Raw genomic sequence first — 24,214 nt, 5'->3', positions numbered from 1 at the left:
CAGCTAAGCAACAACTAGGTTTGGATTAAGATGCGAACATTTAGTTCATTTTACCAGCAATGGTACATATGGCTATGTAAAGCATTTTGAAGCTCATCTAACGTATCTACTAACCACACTAACTGTTGAGGGCAAATACGTAGATTCTTTCCTTGAGTAAGAATAGGTGGAATTTAGTGAAGCTTTCATGCAACCGTTCTACCTTAACTACACCATTCGTCCTAAATAGTGATGGTTTCCAGCCATTATTACTCTCTGTATTATCTACAACAATAAACAATTCTTACAACAATGCATATATATACCCAAAGCAGATTCAATTGAGACAAAGGATGACAAATGTTATAAGAACTAATACATCGAATTAACTTGTAAAGCGGCATCAGCAAAGAATGGCATGTTTCTCTGTTTAAGCTCTTGGCCATCCTCAGGTGTGGCCATTTTCCAATCAAAAGTCTTACGATCAGGAAGAGTTAAACCCTGTTTAATACGACCCATTCTTCGAGAGTGTAAGACTTGCTTTGAAACGACAGGTATTCGAGTTGATTGGAATTCTTTCAGAGCAAAACTCAAGTTGTCCGAACCCCACTTAGCAAGACATTGACCTAATACCACAGCATCTAATATCGACATGTTTGTGCTTCTTAGGCCATGAGGGGATGTAGGGTGAGCTGCATCTCCAATTAAAACTACATTATCCCAAAAGAGCTGTTCTAAAGGATCACAATCATATATCACATTGATGAAAGGTTCCTCTGTTTCTTTCATGACCCTTGCCAACTCTGGAACCCAAATTTTCTCCGCTTCCTCATGCATCTTCGCAACCATATCCTCGTTCACTTTCATGGTCACTGAATTTCCCTAAACAGATAAAAAAATTCCATTTCAAAATCCAAAAAATTGAACATCTTATCAGAAATCGTTAATAAACCAGATGTAAAGTAATATTATTAGAGAGATACTATTGGCACCCCAATTTCTACTTTTTAAACCTCAATAAAAAATAAATAAAATAAGTGAATGGTTGAGAATAAGTAAAACTTAGGGTGCCAATAGAAGTTCTCTCGTTTTTGTTTTTTTGGCTACATTTTTATTTTTTGGGTTTAGGATTTTATATGAGGCTAATCATAATTGTAAATGACCATTGAAATTGTTTGAACTGAGTGTTATATTTTTTGTAAAGTTGAGATAATAATGAATAATTGATATATTTCCCAAAACGTGCGCAACTTATGACAAAATTCTGGTACACTATTCATTTTAATTCCCAAAACATGTTTTTCCAGTGAATTTGTCACTTTAAATCAAAGAATTCGCTCATAAGTTACCAGCGAGATCGTTGGTATTTTATCAGCAAATTCATTGATTATAAAAGTGACGAATTCACTAGAAAAACATGTTTTGGGAATTAAAATGAAAGTGTACTGAACTTGGAATTTTGTCATATTCAGCACATGATATGGAGATTATTTGAACCAAAACTTTTTATAATATTTGTTTGAAGAGTGTTTTAATTTTTAATTGGGGTGTGATAAGTAGTTTAAGAAATTGGTGTGTAATAAGTACAAGTTGGGGAGCCAATAGCAGCTCCCTATTACTATTATTAAGATAGGAAAGGGATGAGAGCGATCACCTTCAGTTCTGGCTCTGGTTGATTTACATACCAAATCCAATTGATCCTTTTGTTTTGGAGCTCATAAAGCACACAGTGGGTTTGGGGGCCCAGATCAAAGTATAAGCATTTCCCAAGTTCTGGATAAGCCTTACGGAGACCGACGATGGTGTCAGAATTCTCATTTCTGGAGAAATCAAAAACTCCCCTCCATGCAGAATAACCTGCATACCTGTATAAGTTATCTTTGATACTTCAATTGCTGTTTTACAATTTTAAAAAATAAAATGAATATACAGGTATATGCAATTGTAAGATCTGAACAAGTTGAATTCGGCTGACCTCCACCGAAACTAAGAAAATTGTAGCAAACAAACATTCCAAGTATATGGATATGGAAATGGAATTATATTGAATGCATAAAAAAACCAATTTGAGGCTGTGAGCACAAGCATGAATATTAATGAGAGTTGCTATTGGCACCCTAACTTTTGCTGGAAATTTCTTATGGAAGGAGAAAAATAATGTGTAGAAAAAATTCAATAAATAAGGATTTTAAGGCTTGAAAAATATTATCTTTTAGACAATATTTCTACTCTTTTGATCTTGATCTCAAGTGCACAAAGGGTGTAGAGAAATTGCCTTGAGGATACAATAAAACCCTTTTTGATCAATCGAATACTGTGATACGGATTGTGTACCATCCAATTACAGTAAGATCACACTTTTCTAATACAAATAATGCTCTTCAAAACAAAAGACTAAACTAATATTTTCTGGATTTTTCAAGTGTCTAATTAAAGAAGCAAATCATGATTTAAATAGACCCCCAAAGAACACTTCGGTCAAGAGGTACCTTTTCCTCAAGAGACATAATAAACCAATGGTTTCTTTCTCAAGAGACACCTATTAAATCCAATGGTTTGGACTAAAATTGGGTAGATACATGTCTTTTCCCAACTAGTACAACCTATAAGATGCCTTTTTTGCCAACTAGTACAACCTATTCACAATAGGCACTTGAACCAATCAAATGGGTTCCATGTCTATTCTCAAAAGACACAACCACACTAACTTACCCGATTGGAAGACACACCAAACAAACAAAATAAGAACAGATTTTTATTGTTGAAAATATCCAACAATCCCTTCCCATTTTCAAAATAACAAATGATTTAAAATATATATAATAAATAACAATAGCTACACCACAGAAAATTGTCGCATGCGTACCCTTTCGGGGCTCAAGTTTTTGTAATTCTTAGAAGGCAGAACAAAACAAAAAAATACAATTGAATGAGCATCATCATAGAAATAGTACATCGATGAAAGTGTCTTTTGGACTTGAACTTCCACTTAGTGCAAATAAATCAAAATTTTGTCAAGGTATTATGGTGAACTGATCTTGAACCAAGGACCCTTTCAGACGAACCGGACTCATTTGTACATACAAATTTCTATAACTAAGAGTGATCTTTAAAGCTTGCACATTAATGGCCATGCGCAAATATCCTAATTTCATGAGTGCTCTAGAATTTGTTTAATTTTCATAAAAAGAGGTTTGACTTTTTCACTCATATAAGCAAATCCATAAACAGTGATCCTACGAGTCACCTCTAAAAACAATTTGGACTTACTGAGGATTCACTTCCAACCTCTTTCTTGTAGGAATTAACACTAGATGTATAGGAATGGGACAATTATAAAATTTCTAGTGTCTCACTAAACCACTCATTCAACTTGTTAGTACCCATTGAACCTTGCCTATCATTTCAAGATTGAGCTTGGGTTCCCATTAAATGGTGGTTGAATTTACTATATAAACCTTAACCCCTTGCCTTTTGAAGTGAGATAAATCACCTCTCTAGCAAGAACTTTTGCTAAAGGATCTGCTAAGTTTTTGTTTGACTTCACGTAGTCAACCGTAATTACTCCGCTCTTGAGAAATTATCTGAGATAGTGATGTTTAAGACTTATATGTCCAAACATATATATTTAGACTTTCCATTGTACGTCTCATTTAAGACTTTGTGAGTGCAGACTGACTGTCACAATTGATCATTATTGCAAAAGTTGGCTTTTTCCAAAGTGGTATATCTATGAATAAGTTTCTAAGCCACTCAACTTCTTTACTTGCATCTATTAGGGCTATAAATTATGTCAACAAAGTAGAATCAGAAACACAAGTATACTTCTTGGATCCTCAAGATATCACAGCACCTCCTAGCGTAAAGATCCAACCAGTAGTAGACTTAAGACTTAGACTGGTGATTATTCCAACTGGCATTGCTATATCCTTCTACCACTGTAGGATATCCAACATAATGTAATTTATAGTTCCTAATCCCTAGGGGTGGCAATAGGCTGGGTCGTGTCGTGTTCATGTCGTATTGAGGTAAGGGTATTATTAAAATTTACCAAACCCAAACCCAACCTATTTATAAATAGGTATACCTGACCCAACGCATGTATAACCAGTTTATTAAAATTCTAATCTTTATTGGAAAAAAATAAGTTCCATTTCCACCACCTAAAATAAATACCATTACTAAAAGTAAAGTCACACAATCGTAAACTAAGTTCAATGGTGAAAAATAACTTTCTTTTGATTTTTTTTCTTTTCAAAATTCATAAGGTGATGTGGTCAGAAAACTTTCCTTACTTAGTAAGGAAAGTGTTTTTCATTATTATTATTTTATTTTTTTTTACTAAGCAAAGTGTATTTCATTATCACATAAGACATATATTAGCCTTACTTAGTAAGATCTTAAATCTTACTATGGGACATCTTGCCCACATGCATGGAGCACTATATTAGGAATCAAACGACATGCCTCTAGATTTCAATGAAAAAAATATAAATATAAAGTTTTATTTTTTCTTTTCAAAGTAAAACCTTAATCATTAATTATTTGAAAAATATCTTAAAACACCCTTTATATTTTATAGAATTCCAAAAAAAATTGTATTATGAAAAAATTATAGGAAATTCTAGCAAAAATTGTGTAATTTAAAAAATTCTTAAATAATTGTTGATATATTTAAAACTACATGTTAATGACATAATAACTAAACGTGTCAAAATGGGTGAAGTGGTTTGACGCCCCTAACCAGACCCGATCCATTTAATAATCTTGTTAGACAAGTTGACACTATTATGACCCAAACCCAATTAGGCTTGACCCAAACCCAATAATTTCGTGTCGTTTTTGAGTTGCGTTCACGGGTTGTGTTCAAATTGACACCCCTAATAATCCCCTTCAGGTATCTAAGAACTCTGGAAACTGTATTCTAATATTCTATTCCTAGATAGTAAATCGACATAACATCCCAACAACGAATGCAAATCGGAGTTTGTGCAATGCATAGCATACATAAGACTCCCTACAATACTTGCATGCTCTAATTGAGCTTTACAAAGACAAGTATTTTTCATCAACTTAATATTAGGATCCGTAGGGGTTGGTGCTGGCTTATGATCTAAATGACCATACCTTTTTAGGATCTTTTCAATGTAATGTGATTGAGATAATGCTAAAACATTATTTTTCTCACAATTTTGATCTTAAAATAACATCAACCTTCCCTAAGTCTTTCATATTAAAATTAGATGACAAAAATAATTTTGTTTCTTTTACACAGGTTAAAACCTAATATGAGCATATCATCTACATATAAGCAAATAATGACACCTACTCCATCATTAAATTTACTATAAATACATTTATCAACGTCATTAACCTTAAAACCATAAGATAACACTATCTTATTAAATTTCTCATACCATTGTATAGGAGCTTGTTTTAAACCATAGAGAGATTTAACAAGTTTACCAACTTTCTTTTCTTGGCCTGATAAAATAAATTCTTCGAGTTGTTCCATATAGATTTCCTCTCCTAAATTACTATTTAGAAATGTTATTTTTACGTCCATTTAATGGACAACTAATTGGTGAAGGAGGCAAGAGAAATTAAAATTTTAATAGATGAAATTCGTACTACAGGTGCATAAGTGTCAAAATAATCAATGTCTTTCCTTTATTTAAAACCTTTTGCAAACAATCTAACTTTAAACTTATTGATGGAACCATCGACATTTAATTTTCTTTTGAAAATCCATTTGCACCTTATTGGTTTTGCTCCTGGAGGAAGATCCACAAGTACTCAAGTCTGATTAGGTAAAATTGAATTCATCTCATCATTAATAGCTTCTTCCCAGAATGAAGCATCACAAGATGTAATTGCTTCTAAATAGGTAGACGGTTTATCTTCAACTTGGAGTACAAACTTGATTTTATTTTCTTCTACGAGGTTGATAAGAAAATCAGATCCCTAGATCTTTTCTAATCCAGGTCTTTTACTCCTAGGTACAATATCATTTACTTTAACCTCAGTACGTTTATTATCATGAGTGTCATCACTCATAGATGTAAGAACAAATAAAGTCTCTCGACTTTCTATGATAAATTCAGAAGAACTTGATCTTGTCAAATTCTTAAAGATTGCACATCAATAGATTCCATAATCTCTTGTGAGTCAAGGAAAAAAAATAATAAGTTACACTATTCTTAGAATATCCAATGAAAATACACTTGTAAGTTCTATATCCTAATTTTGGCCCTTAGGGCTAAGCTTTTTTACATAAGCAAGACAACCCCATACTTATGAGACGACTCAAATTAGGCATACGATTGAACCAAAGTTAATAAGGAGTAATTAAACTTTTTCAAAAGGACTATTCAAAATAAAACATGTTGCTAAAACAGCTTCACCCCAGATAGACCAAAGTAAATCAAAACTAATAATCATAGTATTAACCATTTCAACTAAAGTCCTATTTTTTCTTTCTGCAATACCATTTTGTTGCGGCGACTAAGGTGTCAACTTGATAAATTATGTCAAAGTTTCACAAAATTTAATAAACTCTATTGGGTATAATTCACCACCTCCATCAGATCTAAGGATTTTTATTTTACGATTATACTGGATTTCAATTTCTATTTTAAAAGATATAAACTTCTCAAAAACCTCATCTTGGCTTTTTAGTAAATATACATATGCATATCTAGAACAATCATCAATAAAAGTAAGGAAATATTTATTTCCTCCACGAGTGACATAGTTCTTTAGATCACATACATCACTATAAATAAGCTCAAGAATATCAAAAGTCCGATCTACTGATTTAAAAAAATTTCTAACTATCTTAGTTTGGGCACAAATTTGACATTTCTCAATATTGTCAGCATTAAATTGACATTAGATATGTTCTTTATGGATCTATAATTTACATATTCTAATCTTCTATGCCACAAAGAAATCGACTCAACCATATAAACAAAGGAAGAATCATTTCTTAAATTCAATTTGATAATCTCATTACAAGAGTAACAATTCCCAATGAACAACCCATTCTTAGATAAGAAAAACACCAATTTGAAGCCTCTCTTATTGAGTAGGTCTTCAGATATAAGATTTTTACTCATACCGAGTACATGAAGTACATCAATTAAAGTAAGTGTTTTCCCTGATGTAAGCTTGAGTTCCATGGATCCCTTGCCAATGACTTTGGTACAAAGATTATTTGTCATTTTCACATCTTTTCCGCCAGTGGTTTGTTCATAAGTCTTGTATAGACTACGATTCTTATAAATGTGAATAGTTGCTCCAGTATCTAACCACTATCCACTATCAATTACCATTGAATTTGCCTCAGAAACTGTTGCAGTAAGATTTCCATTTTCGGTCATGTTCACTTGATTCTTGACTTTAGTCATGTTTGATCGATTTTTGAACTGTTTCTTTTGATGACAACATTGTCAAGCATAGTGATCGGGTTTGTTATAAAAGTAACAATTTCTTTTCTTCTTATCTTTGGTACCTTGTCTCTTAAAAAACTTGTTTTTCTTTGGTTGTAATTTGTAGGTTTGCTTAGACTTTTGATCCTTAACCATATTTTCCCTAGAATGACTTTCAGATTGATTTTCCTTATTATCACGAAAGGGAGAATCTTCTTCAATACAAAGATGGCGTTGAAAGGACTCCTAAGTATGATTCCGCTCTTCATGTTTGAGTTTCTTTTTGTAATTATTCCAAGTAGATGATAGTATAGCAATTACAACACCCACCTAGAAATCCTCCATAAGTTCTATACCCCTTGTTTTAAGATTACCAACAATTTGTTGAAGTTCATACATTTGTGCTAGAACCGATTTGTCATTAGTCATCTTAAAATCCATATCAATTAAAAATAAAAAAATTATGTTACTTGCCTCTTCAATACGGTATTTGTTGTGAAGAGCATCCCACAATTGTTTTGTTGCTAGCAATGATCTATGCGCGCTATAAACTGAGTTGGATGTGGCATTCAAAATGTCCTCTGTGTAGAAATTCGTCTTCTTTTCTTGTGCGCCGCTTCTCCTTAATTTCCTCATTATCTTCTGGAGTGGGTTCTGAAATTTCTTTTAGACCATTTTCAAGAATATAAAAAACTTTAGAGATGTGAAAAAGAACATAACCTTTTCTTGCCACCTAGTAAAGTTTTGTCCATTGAAACAATCAAGACGAACAAGATCTTGATGCATCACTTGGATTGAATGAGCTATTGATCCCTCCATTAGAACACAAAGAATATTGTCTAAAACTGTTGGAAATTTCTCATGGAAGGAGAAAAATAATGTGTAAAAAAATTCGATCAACAATGATTTTAAGACTCGGAAAACGATATTTTTTAGACTTTCTTCCCTTCAGATCTAGATCTCAAGTGCACAAAGGGTGTAGAGAAATTGCCTTGAAGATACAATAAAGCCCTTTGATGAAAGGAATACTATGATATAGATTGTGCACCGTCCGATCACAGTCAGATCATACTTTTCTAATACTGATAATGCCCTTCAAAACAAAAGATTAAACTAATATTTTCTGGATTTTTCAAGTGTCCAACAAAAGAAATAAGTCATGATTTAAATAGACACTCAAAGAACACTTCGGTCAAGAAGTACCTTTTTTTCAAGAGACATCTAATAAACCACTGGTCTCTTTTTCAAGAGACACCTATTAAATCTAATGGTTTGTATTAAAATTGGGTAGAGACATGTCTTTTCCCAACTAGTATAACCTATAAGATGCCTTTTTGCCAACTAGTACAACCTATTCACGATAAGCACTTGAACCAATCAAATGAGTTCCATGTCTATTCTCAAAAGACACAACCACACTACCTTACCCGATTGAAAGATACACCAAACAAACAAAATAAAAATAAAAAATTTATTGTTGAAAATATCCAACAACTTTTACTTATTGCACCCCCAATTTATTTAATTATTTATCACCCCAATTAAAGATTAAAACACACTCTTCAAACATTACAAAGTTTTGGCTCAAATTATAATCTCAACATTACAAAATATTATAACACTCAGTTCAAACAATTTCAGTAGTTGTTCAACTCAATGTTTTCAAACACTAAGGCGTGAGGCAAGGCACTCAGTTGGCCAGTTTCTCAAGGCGTAAAGTGCAAGTCTCATACTAATGATAATTTTAAATATATAGTGTAACATTTAAAATAACTACTATTAAAATACTAAAACATTAGGACAACATTTGCATATTTTAAATTTTAAATTTCAAATTCCAAATTTTATCCATTAGAACAAATAATGATATAAAATATTGTTATTTTTATATTTTAGCAAAAAAAAGAAATATTTTGTATTTAAATAATTCAAAGTTTCTGCAGTAAAGAACTATTCTAGATTTATTACAAAAATACAATTAAATATTATTTTCAATAACTTACTCTGTATACTACAAAATGCCACAAAGATATTTATAAACTCAATGATTTCTATGCATACATTACTATTATGTATTCAAATACATTTTTAAGTGTTCCAATGTTGCTTGCTAGCCACAACAAGGAAATAAAAATAAAAAAGATTAAAAAAAGAAGTAAAAAAATAAAGAAAAGAAAAAGAAGATAAGAGATAGAAATTATTGCTAAACAAAATAGAAAATTTAACGTGAGGCGTATGCCCTGAACAAAAGGCACACACCTCACACTAAGGCATACGCCTTTTGGGTGTCCCTTGGTTTGAGGCATAAGCCTTAGTTGATTTTGAGTTTCAACCTTAAGCCTCATGGTGTTTTTAATGAGCCTAATATCAAGGTGAGCCTCAAGACATAAGCCTCACATGCCTCTAAAAACACTGGTTTAACTTTTACTTATTCTCAACCATTCACTTATTTTATTTATTTTTAATTGGAATGTAATAAGTAAAAGTTGGGAAGCCAATAGCAGCTCTCATATTAATTAAGATCTTAAATGTGAAACAACTATCAACCCTATCTCTAGAAACCACAATACATTGATAGGAAAAAAGTTCAATCCACGAACCTCAATTTAAGATTGGGTAGGAAGCATTGACGGATAGTAGATAGACACCCATCAGCTGCAATAAGTAAATCGCCGACAATCTCAGTGATCTCGTCAGTATGAAGAACCTTGGCCTTAATTAGTACAGAAGACTTGTCATCCGTAATGCAGAAAGAGAGGAAGACATGACCCCAGAGAACAATGTTGGGTGGTAGAGCTCCATATAGCAAGCTATGGAGATTGGCCCAATAAGCAGCTCTGAAATTGAAGTTTTCGTCTCTTGCCAATGTCCATCTGATCTTTTTCTCACCATCTGTTGCTTGGTTCTTCTCAGAAAATCAAGTTTTTGCAAAAAGGATGTGGATTGAGGTAGTGAGAGTAGATATGAATACTTGAATTAATACAAGACATGTTTTAGACATAATTATAGGTTCCACAGAGTGGACATTGATGCATATAAATTAACATAAGACAGTTTTATTTTTTTTATTTTTTGTATAAATGACATAAGGCATGGTTTTAGATATAATTTTGAACAGAGAAACATGATTCATTCAACCAACCTCAAAATTTTGGGATGAAGCTTGGATTATAACAATGATGATTGTGGGTGAATATTCTTAACCCCCTAAGAAAAGGACATCTGTCTCTTAATGATTATCAAAATATATACTTTGGAATATTAATTAGAATTATGATAAGAGATTACAATTAAACACCTCGGTCAAAATCATGAACCCAGAACCATAAACAATTCACCTTGTATCAAGCGATCTATGTTTCAGTGACACAAATACAATAACCCCAGTTGTAACAAATAACCAAGGTTGTCAACACCTTACAAGTAGCGCCTACTCAGTTAAAAGCAGAAAACACCTCGGTAAAATCAATATCCCCAGAAAATCTACTTACTAAATTATGCCATCTCCGAAAAGCCGTAAGAGAATTTAAAATCAAGAATTCACCAAGTAAATTAATTAATTGACTACTTAACATCTCGAGGGGTTTGTGACTTAAAAATTACACTACAATACTAATTGTACTCCGATTAATTCTACTCCAATAATATGTTAATTGTAGCTTCTTCTGACTTTTAGTTTATGTTAGTAGCCTTGACATGCACATGTAAAAGGGCATTTTTATCTTTATCTTTATTCTAAGAAGATTAGTCTAAAGGAGTTTCTTAACAAAATTCACATTTGATATTATCATGGCGTAATACTCTACTTAAATATATTTTAGCTCTGGAATCATACAATAATATTAACCTTTTAAAGTAGATGCTATTAAAATAAAATTAATTATCATCATTTATACATTTCGGGACCTTTTTAGAGCCATTGGCTGACATCCCATCGGTGCCATCATTTTATTTTAAATGCCTGATGACCCAACCATCTCAATTCACATTTCGTCTATATATATATCCCGTTCGCCACCCTACGCTTTACCAAACGTGTTTTGTCCTACATGGGTTAGAAGTTTTGGAATTGGCTGATTTTTGGTGAGGATGATCTCTATGGTGAGGAGATCATCCTCACCAAAAATCAGCCCATTCCAAAACTTCTAACCCCATAAAAAATGGTTTACAAAAAATGGACGGTCCACGATTGTTCAACTTGTAAACATGGGGCTAGAAATTTCGGAATGGGCTGATTTTTGGTGAGGAGGATCTTCTAATCGTAGAGATCATCCTCACCAAAAATCAGCCCATTCCAAAACTTCTAACCCATGTAGGACAAAACACGTTTGGTAAAGCGTAGGGTAAAGTGTATATGTGTGCGTCTGTGTGTGTGTGTGGAGGATATTTTTCAAACACTGACACGTGACAATTATGAGATGATTCTACCGAATATCTGACCTAACAGTGAAGATCGGAAAAAGGGAGATCGGGTGTTACAAGAAGAGAACCTTAGACCAAGATTCTGATAATCGAGGATATAGCTCAGAAACATCATACTCCTGGAAATCAGAAATTTAACCATATTCACGAGAATCAAGGGAAGTCCCAAAAAGGGTGAAACAGTTGAAACGGAAAGAACAAAAATCATGGAGAAAATCAAGGAGGAAGCCCTTATAATAAATGGGCACAGGGCATTGCAAGATATGAGATTTTCTCCCTTAAATCCTAAAAATTATTTTCTTTTACTAAGGTGTTGACTTGGGCGTCGGAGAGGTGGTGTTGTAGGCACACCTAGGTGTACAAGAAAGGGAGAAATTGGAACCCAGTGATAATCTTGAGGTAGTGCAAGTTTTTTCATCTACAATATATATGGGGGTTATTTCTAAATTTTCTCAAACATACCAAAGATTTTTTTTTTTTTTTTTAAATGGAATAAAGGAGGATTGTCTTTTTCTACAGAGAATAGGGTGGATAATCCTAAATCTAACTTAATTTCCAAAAAACATGGGACTTCTAGCCTATAATTGTCGAAGTTCAATGGACATCAATAACTTTGTCAAAATCAATGTGTAACATTGATACAAGGTAGTCATCATCATCATCAAAGTGTATCCCAAATATTTGACAAGGACAAAAAAATGCACCTCTTAAAATGGGATTTTTTTCACAAATAGAGTAAAAGAAAATTGGGACTTAGAAAAAGTCGCTTAATCTCTATTGGCAAAACAAGGATGGAGGATATTAAAAGTGTAGGGCCACGATTTTGAATTTCCTTATTAAAATTGGATTCTAAAATTAAAATTGTCAATAATATTAGTGTGGGGTCAGATTTCAGTGAATGGGGCTGATGGTCTCTGCCTCACAGAATTGAAGTCACTCTTGCCATCTCACTAGTGTCGACGTGGTACCTGCCAAAAACTCTCCAACGCTCAAATTAAAGAAGTAGAGGAATAATCAAATATATTGGTTAGACCTTCAATCTGTCAAAAGATCCCTTACTCTGTGCAAATCGTGTTATTTATAGATCCTTCGAATCAGGGTTTCCCCTTCTCACGAGAGGTGATCCCAAAGAATCCCCTGATTCCTTGGATCTCAACGGAATGGGGATCTTCTGGATTGGATATGTTATACTTGAGAGATCTCCTCTGAGATCTCTGGGTTTGACGTGCACATATCAGGATTACGTGTATTCTTTGACCAGGTCTACCCTGCTTGGCAGACCAGGTCTTATTTAGTAATGTGCTGCCCTTCTAGCCAAACCCGATGCTCTCTCTTTTGATCTGCCCTTCTACTGGGTAGCGCCCGTATGCTGATCTGCGCATGGTACCACTCAATCGGCTTGAACACATATACGGTCTAGATAACTGAGCGGTTATTTCCCTATACAATTACCCTCTCTGGAGGAGACGCGAAGTCTCGCCATCTTCCCGAGACATGTAACCTCTTTCTCCTTGGCTGTCTTGATTCTCTATAATTGCTTCTACTCTTAATGAATAAACGCATTTAATGCAATGTCGTTTCAAATCATTTATGGTGGCTAAGACGAATCATCCTTCATTTGTGTCCATCCACGTGCCCCACTATCATCAGCATTATGCCCCAAACTACGACGGTTAGGTTGGATTAGGCTATCCTCCCAAACGTACGTACTCCTTTTTGTTCTCCTATAAATAAGAGACTTTGTGCAAACTCTTTTCTCTTACTGTGTTGTTGCTTTCTGTGATCTTGTCTCTCTGCGTTTTGCAAAAAGTTCTCTCTTTTTCTTCTGCTTCACTACCAATTTTATCTCTTTTAGGTTGAGGTAATCTCCTTTTCTTGCCTTTTTTTTCTACAATCTTAATTTCTCAATGGCTGCCAACGTGACCCAACGTCGAAAGGGACTCTATATCCCTACCTATGTATCTATTCAGGTTTGCAAAGACCCCAAGGACCCTGACAAGTGTCGTCAGGGGGAGATTATGGTCTACGCCAGCCAAATCAAGACTGGCCATAGTTTCCATCTTTCTTCCTTCCTCAGGAAAGTGTTGAGTAAGATAAACCAGGCCTTAGGCCAACGTTTACCGTCTGGTGGAGATAGTGGAGAAGATGGGCATAACCCCCGATGACTTCCTCTCCAAGTATAATTTGAAAGTTATCCCCCAACGCCCTAGGTATCACTCGCTATCCTCCAAGAGTGCAGCAGTTGCACTGGCTCCGTCTCTCCCTAATGCTGATAAAGAGTGGTACAAAGACCCCCTGATTGTCTCTAGGAATTGGGAGTTTGCCCTTGGCACTTCTCGAGAAGGATTTAGAACCCCTCAGACCTTCCAAGGTAAGACTGGTTTTTTAAGCATTTAGTTGTCTCATTCTTCAATTTTTGTCTATAATTGAACCTAACTTTGACCTTGTTTTCTTTTCTTTTCACAGATTCTTCTACTATTTCCGCTGTTGAGGCTAGGAAAGAGCAGCGCAAAACATCCAAAGATAGGGGTTTAGTGGCAGTGAGCCTCCAAACCAAGGCTACTAAGAAGGTGGTAGAAAGAGATCAGATCTATCCTTCCCCTTCTGTTTTGCCTCGACCACTTGCACGACGAGCTTCCTTTTGATCAGACCGAGCAGTTCTCGAAAGATCTTCCTTTTCCCTTTGCCTCTGTTTCTGCCCTTCATTCTCCTCCAACCCCTTTAGGGTCCTCAGACGCCATGAATATTGACCTCGAAGTTCCCTCTCTCCCTTACCCCTACCGTTAGGGCTATTCCTCCCTCTGACCAAAGTAGGAAGAAAAAGAAGAATCTGGCCCCTCGAGCCTCCACCCTCACTAGAGAAACAGGTCAGCTAGCATTAGTGCATGGAGAGCAAGTTGTTCCTACTTCTGCTTTTGCTTCTACTGTTGCTCTTACTCCTACTGAGCTTCCTGAGGAGATTCATGCTCAGGCAGTGCATAGCTCAAACACCATTAGGGAGCACAGCCCTGTTTCTGAACTCCAGCCGCGCAAGAGGCACAAACTGATTAGGAAGAATTTGAGTAGTCCTTCCCCTCTAGGGGGCCTAATTAAGAAGGTCCCAATGATCTTTTAACTCCCCTGGTGAAGTCGCGGGGTCCTCCAGGATGGAAATGAGAACGAATTTTGGCCCCGTTTTGATCATGTCTACATAGGAGTTGTGGGGTGAGGAACTCTGTCATTACTATCTCTCTGCTCTCCCACTCCATTTCTCCCAAGGACTAGGATGTTGCGGACCAAGCCAATGCTGACCTAGGCTTTGGTCGATTTGTTCATGGCCTTTATCAGGTAATTTTTTGTTCTTCCCACACTACTCCTTACTCTTCATGCTTTACTCACTTAACTACTTTATTCGTCTTGCAGGCCAACGCCTATGGTACCTTTGCCTTCCTGAAATGACATGAGGTTGAGAACCAGGCTGCTGTTCTGACTAGAGAATATGAAGAGAAAATTACTCTACTCCATGCTGAGCTGGCCTCCTCTAGCCCATTTTCCCAAGAGGCTAAAGAGGAAATGAAGGCTAATTTGGCCCAGTTTTCCAAGGCGAACTTAGATTTGGAAGCCAATTATAGGAGATTGGCAGATCTCCAGGGTATTCTCCAACTGGAACTGGACAAATACAAGGAGAGATGTAGAGCTGGCGGATCTCCAAAAGCGGGTACAACAGCAAAAGCTTGAGCTAGGCTCTCTCAGGGCTGGTCTTAAGACAACTCGACCAACACAAGCCAAAGAGGATGAAGTTGAGACCAAGAAACTACTAGGACAACTGCAGGCCCAATATTCTCGATTGGCAGAGAAAGCTTCTACCAAAGCCTATCATGAAGGCTTCGAGGCTGATTGGCTTCAATATGATGAAGAAGAGGATGAAGAAGACAAGGAGGATTACGATGGTTCTGAAGGTCCTCATGTCAAGGAAATTCTTAACTGCTCTTGTGACTACGGGCGAGCCCCACCTTCCAGCTAGATGAGGTTGCTATCCTGGACCGAGTCCCAAGTGAACTCATGGAAGTTGGGCGAACCATAGATTTGGATCAGGCCAAAACGACTGGTCCACCTACCCCTGCTAGTGACCTGTCTCCTGCCCCTGCCAGTGACCTACCGCTTGTCCCTGTCATCAACGTTGATCTGGACGAGACAATCGATCCTCCCAATCCTATAGAGGTCTCTTCTCCCACCAATTGATCATCTACTGTGGAGTGAAGACATGTTTCTTGATTTTTGTTGTACGCTGCTGCTACTCTATTTTTGTTGTTATTTTCTGTACTCTCCCATTGTTGGAATATTTCTTGTACTCCTGTAATTAATGAAATTTTTGTTTTTGTGACAACTGCTCTGTCTTTAACACCATTTGCACTACATAATCTATTAATCTGCCTTTTTAACTTAATATGGACTTTAACACTATGCTTTACTTGCGTTTTTGTGTTGCGTGCTCAACTATTATTTTGCCTTTAATATAAACTTTACTTTTTCGCACTGTTTGCGCTGCATATTCAACTACTGGTCTGCTCTTTTAACTTAACATAGGCTCTATCATTAAGCTCTACTTGTGCGTTTCAGTAGAAAATGGCCCATTTTCTTGCATTGCTTGTGTTGCTCATGTTTTACACTGTTTGTACCGCTCATGCTTTATGCCTTGCTACCTTTTCCCCCCAGGTTCTATCTTAAGTTTCTCTTACTTAGGTGGAACCTTTACGTAAAGAGGCACATAGTAGTTTTCCCTCAATAAGGAAATTGCTTAAGATTTTGAGCGATATAACCTTCTGCTCTCAATAAGGTACTTATGAGTTACTGTCCTTCAATAAGGCTCTAATGCACTATTACGCAGGACACTGCTTAATGCTTTCAAGGCAAAGTTGCATTGTGCTCGCTTTTTGTTTCCCAAAAAGGGTGTTGTATAGTGCTTTTTGTCCTTCTAAGGCAAACCGCAGTCGTCCAGCACTCCTCTTTTCTACTATAGGTAGACGAGGGCTACGAGGATCTACTTTTCAACTGATCAAATCTTTGTGCTCTGTCACTTATGAAAGACCATGACCGTCCCAACTCTCTGCTCTGCTGGTTAAGGCAGAGAAGAACTACAAGGACCAAACTCTCGGAAGAGCCAAACTTAGTGTTATGTTACTCGTGCTAAAGTAGGGCACCGACCAACTTCTTACTCTGAAAATTAAGGCAGAGAAGACCTACGTAGGCCCGGATCCAGGCAGGATCCATTTTTAGTGTTATTGTACTTGTGGTAGAATAGGACCCCGACCAGCTTCTTATTCTGCCAATTAAGACAGAAAAGACCCACCTAGTCCCGGATCCAAACGGGATCCATCTTTAGTGCTTTTGGACTCGTGACAGAGTAGGGTACCGACCAACTTCTTACTCTGCCAATTAAAGCAGAGAAGACCCACGTAGGCTCGGATCCAAGCAGTATCCATCTTTAATGTTATTTTACTCTTGACAAAGTAAGGCCCGACCAGCTCCATACCCTGTCAATTAAGGCAGAGTAGAACCATGTAGGCATGGACCCAGGTGAGACCCAATTCGGCTATTTTCGCACTCAGACTATCGACATTCAAAGGAGCTTTCTTTTATTGATAATATCTTTTGAAGTTACAAGTGTTCCACGGTCTAGGCAGCTCTTGACCGATCATTGTCATTGTCACCAAATAATAAACTCCTTTCTAGCCTACTTTTACTATTCTGTATGGCCCTTCCCAGTTAGGACCTAATTTTCCACTATTCTGCTCTGTATTCTGGAATACTCTACGTAGTACTAGGTCTCCTTCTTTGAATTTCCTGTGGCGGACTCTCTTATTGAAGTAATTTTGCAACCTTTGATGATAACTCTATAACCTTATCAGCGCTGCTTCTCGTTTCTTTTCCAGCAAGTCCAATTCTACGATTATTTGCTTGTCGTTATGGTCTGTCTGCACTATTCTTGACCTTACCGTAGGGAAGTTATTCTTTGTTGGTATCACTGTCTCCATTCCATAGGCCTAGCGAATGGAAACATCCCTGTGGAAGTTCTGGCAATTGTCATGTAAGCCCATAGTACACCGTGCAAGACCGCTGTCCATCTTTCCTTCGCTTCTCCCAGCCTCTTCTTTAGCATGTCTATTAGTACTTTGTTTGTGGCTTCAGCCTGTTCGTTGCCCTGCGGATACTGTGGCGTGGAGAATAACTATGTTATTCCATGCTCTTTGCAAAAATCTTTGATCCGTTCTTCTGCAAATTGCCTCCTACTATCTGAGACTATAGTGCGTAGCAGACCAAATCAATAGATTATATTTTCCCATATAAATTTTCGAACCTCCTGCTTGCGAATTCTGGCAAGAGGGAGTGTTTTTGCCTACTTAGTAAAGTAGTCTGTTACCACTAGCAAGAAGGTCAGGTTACCTAGTGCCCTGGGCAGTGAGCCTACTAAATCAATTCCTTATTGTGCAAACGGCCAAAGGCTGATGAAGGAATTAAGTTGCACTGCTGGCTAACGGATTATTTTCCCATATCTCTGACAATTATCGCAATGCTTGACATACAGAGCCGTGTTTTTCTACAAGTATGGCTAGAAATACCCCTGAGAGAGTATTTTATAGGCCAGAGATCTTACTCCTGAATGATTTCCACAATCTCCTTCGTGAATTTCACTCAGCATAACTTTCATCAACCCTATTCAGGCCTAACCTCCTAGTCTCCTGTTTAAGGACAACGTGTATAACTGCTGCCCTTCCATCCTGCCCTTCAAAAGGTGGCTAATCATGCCTCTGATTCCTGTCACAGGGTGGATTCTTTCTATGTTTTCTAAGTAGGTCCCTCAGTCTATCCTGCTCTGCCAATCTCTGCAGAAACCTCCTCAAAACCTGGCATCTGTTGATGGTATATGCCCGTACCTTGTGATACTCATAGTATCGCTCATCTCAATTTATCTGATCTCGAGAAAATGGCACTGGCTAATCAAAGTAAGGCTCATTTGCGATGAACGGTAAGATTTCACTAGGAGGCATAGAGAAATATGTCCCTTCTCTCTTCCACTCCATGTCTTGCTCGAACAGTCTATTCCTGCTCTACTGTTGTGGTTGATGCTGCTTGCTGGGCTTCATCACAGTATGTATTACCTTGCTCTTCCCAGCTGAGTTCCGGGGATCATCTTCCAATCTAATGTATTTTTTTGCTCTTTCAAACAGTTCACTCAATGTCTCAGGTCTCTTCTTCACAACAAACCTATATAACCCTGAGCCAGATGGCAAAGAGTTTTTGAACGCCACTACGGCCGTTCTCTAGTCGCAACTTTCTAGGGACATCGCGTCTTTCCTGAATCTCCTTGTGAAATCTTTTATGCTTTCCCCAGACTGCATTCTCATGCTGAACAGAACGTCCACGTTTCCGTCACTCTTCCTATTGCCAATGTATCGTGTTACAAAGGCAATACAAAGCTCATCAAAAGAAGCTATTGATCCATACGGCAATTTGTGGAGTTAAGTTAATGCATTTCCCTGCAAACTCAAACGGAATAACCTACACATTATACCTTCATTCCCTTCCCATGGCGAGCATCTGTCGGAAGTGGAATAAATGATCTATTGGGTCCTTCGCCCTAGAGTAAGGGATAAATCATGGTGGCAAGAATTTCTTCAGGATTTCTTCTACCAAGATCTCCGCTGTAAAGGGTAACTTATGAATTCCCTTGATAGCTTGCGTTGCCACCGTGCCAATATCTGCACTTTTCATCGTCTCTTTCTCCTTCCGGATCATCTCTCTGATCTCCTCTCAAGTCAGACCCATTACAGGCTCCACTCAAGTGATAGCCGTGGCAACTTCTATTTCTCCCTCTCCCGTTGAAATCAACGGTTGAAAACTTATTTCTACATTCAAGACGCAATCATCTCCAACAAGAGGCTAAGGATTTCTCGGTGGGAGATCTTATCTTGCTGGCTATTGATTTTCAAAACTCTAACTCAAGTTTCGATTCTGTTCGGCCAAGTCATCCATCTTTTCTGCATTTCATCTTGCTGCTTCTTCATGGTCTCTAACATCGCCAAGAGTTGAGTATCTGCAACTGGTACCGCGGGTGGAGGTACATTGACATCGATAGTTCTAGTGGATCTCTCCATTATTTCGACTGAAATCAATATAGGGTTCCCATGAACGGCGCCAAATTTGTGGGGTCAGATTCCGGTGAACGGTGCTAATGGACTCTACCTCACAGAATCGAAGTCACTCCTGCCACCTCCTCGCTAGTGTCGACGTGGTACCTGCCAAAAACTCTCCAACGCTCAAGTTAGAGAAGTAGAGGAATAATCAAATATACAGGTTAGACATCCAATTCATCAAAAAATCTATTATTTTGCGCAAATCGTGTTATTTATGGATCCTTCCTTCGAATTAGGATTTCTCCTTCTCACGGGAGGTGATCCTGGAGAATCTCCTAATTCCTTGGATCCTCAACAGAATGGGGATCATCTGGATTGGATATGCTATACTAGGAGATCTCTAGGCTTGAAGTGCGCATATCAGGATTACGGGTATTCTTTGACCAGGTCTACTATGTTTGGTAGACCAAATCTTATTCAGTGTTGTGCTACCTTTCTAACTAGAGTAGGTGCTCTCTGCTTTGACCTACTCTTCTGCTAGGTAGCACTCGTATGCTGATCTGCGCATGGTACCACTCAACCGGCCTGCTGGACACGTATTCGATCTAAATTACTGAGCGGTTATTTCCCTCTACAATTAGTATCCCAATATCAATAGGATTCTAAAAGGGAATATTCAGTGGTAGACAACCTTGATATTTAGGAAACCTCTTAATTGAAGAAAGCACATTAAATTGGAGAGAACCCCCTTTCGCATGCATGTGCACCCCCATATTGGGCATTAAAATATTGATAGCCCAAGGTGTATACTCCTTTCCATTAAATTTACTCAAACATAATGAACTCTCCCTTAATGTTTTCATGCATCTAAACTCAACCCAAATGCTATAAATACCCCACAACTATTTTGGTATTCCCCTTATGCCCTTGTGAGTCACACACTCTCTCTCTCTCTCTCTCTCGTGAACTTGAGGAGTCGGATTAAACGTCAAGGACAAGCCAAAGAGAAGTCGTCCAAAGGTGTTGCAATACTAAATATCAAAGGCAAGTTGTTCTAAGTAAAATTAATTTGATGTTCTATTTCTATATTGGAAATTAAGACATTTGAACTCTTATTACTTCTTGCTCGCTAATATAGTCAGGAATTTGATGGGCCTACTATATAAGCCCAACCAGCCTTGGAAAATAACAGGTGTTCCTTGAGGTTATTCTCACATGGTCGACACCATCCTCTTGAGGCACGTTACATGTGGAGATATGTCATGAGAAGGAGCAACCTCTTATTTCCTAAAGCTTGTGAATATTGCATGTAAAAGAATTCATAGATGGACTAGGGATTGAAGCCCATGCATGATAGACCCACGACTCGGAAAATAACGGGTGTTCGAGATTTTCTTGCATGATCGATAACATCCTCTTGATGTACGTCACATGGAGAGATGCACCATGAGAAGTGACATACCTTTATTTTCTAAAGCTGGTGAATGTTGCATGTAAAAAAATACATGATAGACCCACAACTTGGGAAATAATGGGCACTCCTTGAGGATAGTCTCCCATGTTCGACGCCATCCTCTTGAGGTACATTACATGAGGAGATACATGCCAGAATGGGAAGGCCCCTTATTTGCAAAAGCTCACTAGGGTTAAGGTCAAAGAAAAGGTGAAAAGTAATAAAGTAGTTAATTTCCTTATTATTGCTTGTTACCTTTGTTGGAATGCACTATACTTGATATGGAATTACAATTCCATTTATGCTTATTTGGAAATATATCATGTTTGGATTGATTACCGAGAAATTGAAATATAAGAGAAGAAGAATGATTAATTAGGTTATCCTCATTACGAATATATAAAAAAAAAAGAATAAGAGAAAAGCCATAGTTAGAAGTGGGACATGACACGTGAGATCAGGTAAAGTTTGATGAATAATGAAATTGGCTTCGAGAGCTTTAGAGGCCTGAACACCTTGAGTCATTCATGTTCTCTCTCTTAACCTTATTTTTATCCGCTCTCAAAACCTCAATCCTCATTTTGTGTTTAAACTCTCTTATATAGCATTAAGAGAAGAGAACACAAAGATAAATGGTTTGCATCACTTTTTAAACATTTATCTTTATCTTTACTATTATAATAAGACAAAGCGGAGTAGAAGTGGTTCAACACCAAAATTTGAGCAGCAATAAATACCCCTACTTTTATATTTAAATTTAATATAATTAAGGTCATTTCGGTAAAAAGACAACAAAATTACAACCCACAACCATGATTTAATTTTCAAAATTACAAAGTATCCTCTTTACTATGTAATCTTCAAAAACCCTTTTGATACATGTGGCTTTGGGGAACAAGAACATTATTGATCTTGGTCTTGGAACAAGTGAAGGTCAATAAATGGTCTAAAGGAAGATATCCTTCATTCTCATGTGGAAAGACACAAACCAATGGGTCACCCTTTTCAATAATCAAAGATGAAAAAATGAACACAAATTATGAGCCTCAATGTCTATATTATATGATTTAGACTTTTTTTTTTTTTTATTGATTGATTATATGATTTAGACTTTGGGATACCGAAACAAATGATAAGAAGAAAACATAGGGGTAATTTTGTCATTTTGTATAAAGTCATTAATCAAAAGAGGAAAATATAAAGAGTGCTGATTTTTGAACTCAATCAGCCAAACTAACTCAAAAACTCACGAACGTGGTGCAACAACCGTAGATTTTTCCCTCGGGATACACAACTGCACATGTTTATGGGGATGTACAGATGTGTATCCCTAGGGGAAAAATAAACATGTGCAATTCTGTATCCCAAGGGAAAAAAATCTACAGATTTTGCACATGCCACATCAGTGAGTTTTTTTTTAGGTAGTTTGTCAAAATTGAGTTAGAAAATCAATACACAAATGTAAAATTTATGAATATAGGAAGGTCGGGAAATGCTTTAATTAATGAGTCGTGATTATCCCCCCTCAACCCTTCTGACGTGGCAAGTGCATAAAATCATAACTGTGTATCCCAAGGAAAAGCTATGGTTCTATGCAAATGCCACGTGAGGAGGGTAGAGGGGAGTCAATTTATCATTATTCTTAATTGATAGGATTTGATTAAGGCACACATTAAAGTGCAATAAATACACTTTGGAAATTGTATTTTATACACACAAAAAAAAAAATGCCCTTATAAAAATTGTTTTTGAACAAAATACCATTGCTCCAATTTCCAAATTGCACTTTAAAGTGTGCTCGGGCACACGTTAACAAGACTGTAATTAATATATATACCTGATCGATGTTAAGTGGAAACGTGGTGTCGTAGAGGATGTGAGGTTGGTTGAGCCATGATTGAATGAATTGCCTAGCCTGAGGATCGAGTCCAAGACCAGCACCTGTGGGGCTTCCGGTTGGGGCTGAGCATGATTTCTCTATCACCACCACATCCCACCCTGCATTGATGAGCGAGTGTGCGCACGATATCCCTGCTATGCTTCCCCCAACCACTACCGCCCTTCGCCTCCGATTCCCCATCTCTCTCTCTCTCTCTCTCTCTCTTGCTAGGTGAACTTTATGTAGTATAACAGTTGAGCTAAAAGACGAAGGAGTCACGCTTGTGCTCCACAAAAATAAAAAGGAAGGAGGATACGCCAATGGACACTAGCTTGACACGCCATATAAGAAAAAAGAGTAAAACAATTAAAGATATTGTCGGTAACTTCAACTTTTTAAATTTTCACCGACATCCTTTTCAACTAATGAATTTAAAATACGGTATTCCATCTCCGATCGGGGTCCTTTTCCACCTATGATTTTAGGAAAAATTACTTTTTAGGTATGATTTTAGGAAAAATTACTTAAAAAATTCCTGGTAGAGAGATTTATTTCTAAATGATCCCTAAGTTTTGTGTGATAGTTTGATAAGAGATTTAGTAAATTTTTTATTTCTTAATGGTCCTTCATTATTGGTGAACTCATCGTTTTTTTATTTACCATCAAGTTCACAATTTTTTTACTATCGAACTCATTGTTATTTATATATTGACAAACTCAACACTGGTAAAACTCACCCATTTTCAATTTGAGTCTTTGTTTATTAAAATAAATGGAAATATCGACTGAAAACTTGAGATAGCAACTTATTTAGATGATTTCAACCCAAAATAATCATTCTTAATCAATTTTCATTCAAAAACTAAGAGAAAAAAATGAAAAAATCTTAGTTTTTTTACATACATCTTCCAAATATTTTAAAATAAACCCTTGAAAA

General features: G+C 36.7%; 1 protein-coding gene across 1 annotated transcript; it reads right to left on the bottom strand.

The window, feature by feature from the left end:
• Positions 1 to 235: 235 nt before the first annotated feature.
• LOC147386547 (FAD/NAD(P)-binding oxidoreductase family protein) lies at positions 236 to 23,517 on the bottom strand. Its single transcript, XM_086424449.1, has 4 exons — positions 23,236 to 23,517; positions 10,010 to 10,314; positions 1,634 to 1,844; positions 236 to 861 (listed from the first exon to the last, which is right to left on the bottom strand). Exons 1-4 carry the CDS (start codon positions 23,476 to 23,478, stop codon positions 352 to 354), a joined length of 1,269 nt encoding a protein of 422 aa, XP_086280575.1. The 5' UTR covers positions 23,479 to 23,517; the 3' UTR covers positions 236 to 351.
• Between the last annotated feature and the right edge of the window lie 697 nt (positions 23,518 to 24,214).

Source organism: Akebia trifoliata, chromosome 14 (genome assembly GCF_017979445.1).
Source record: "Akebia trifoliata isolate Shusen 1 chromosome 14, ASM1797944v1, whole genome shotgun sequence".
NCBI lineage: Eukaryota > Viridiplantae > Streptophyta > Magnoliopsida > Ranunculales > Lardizabalaceae > Akebia > Akebia trifoliata.
Note: the sequence above shows the minus strand (reverse complement) of the source record. Positions and strands in the feature narration are given on the sequence as shown.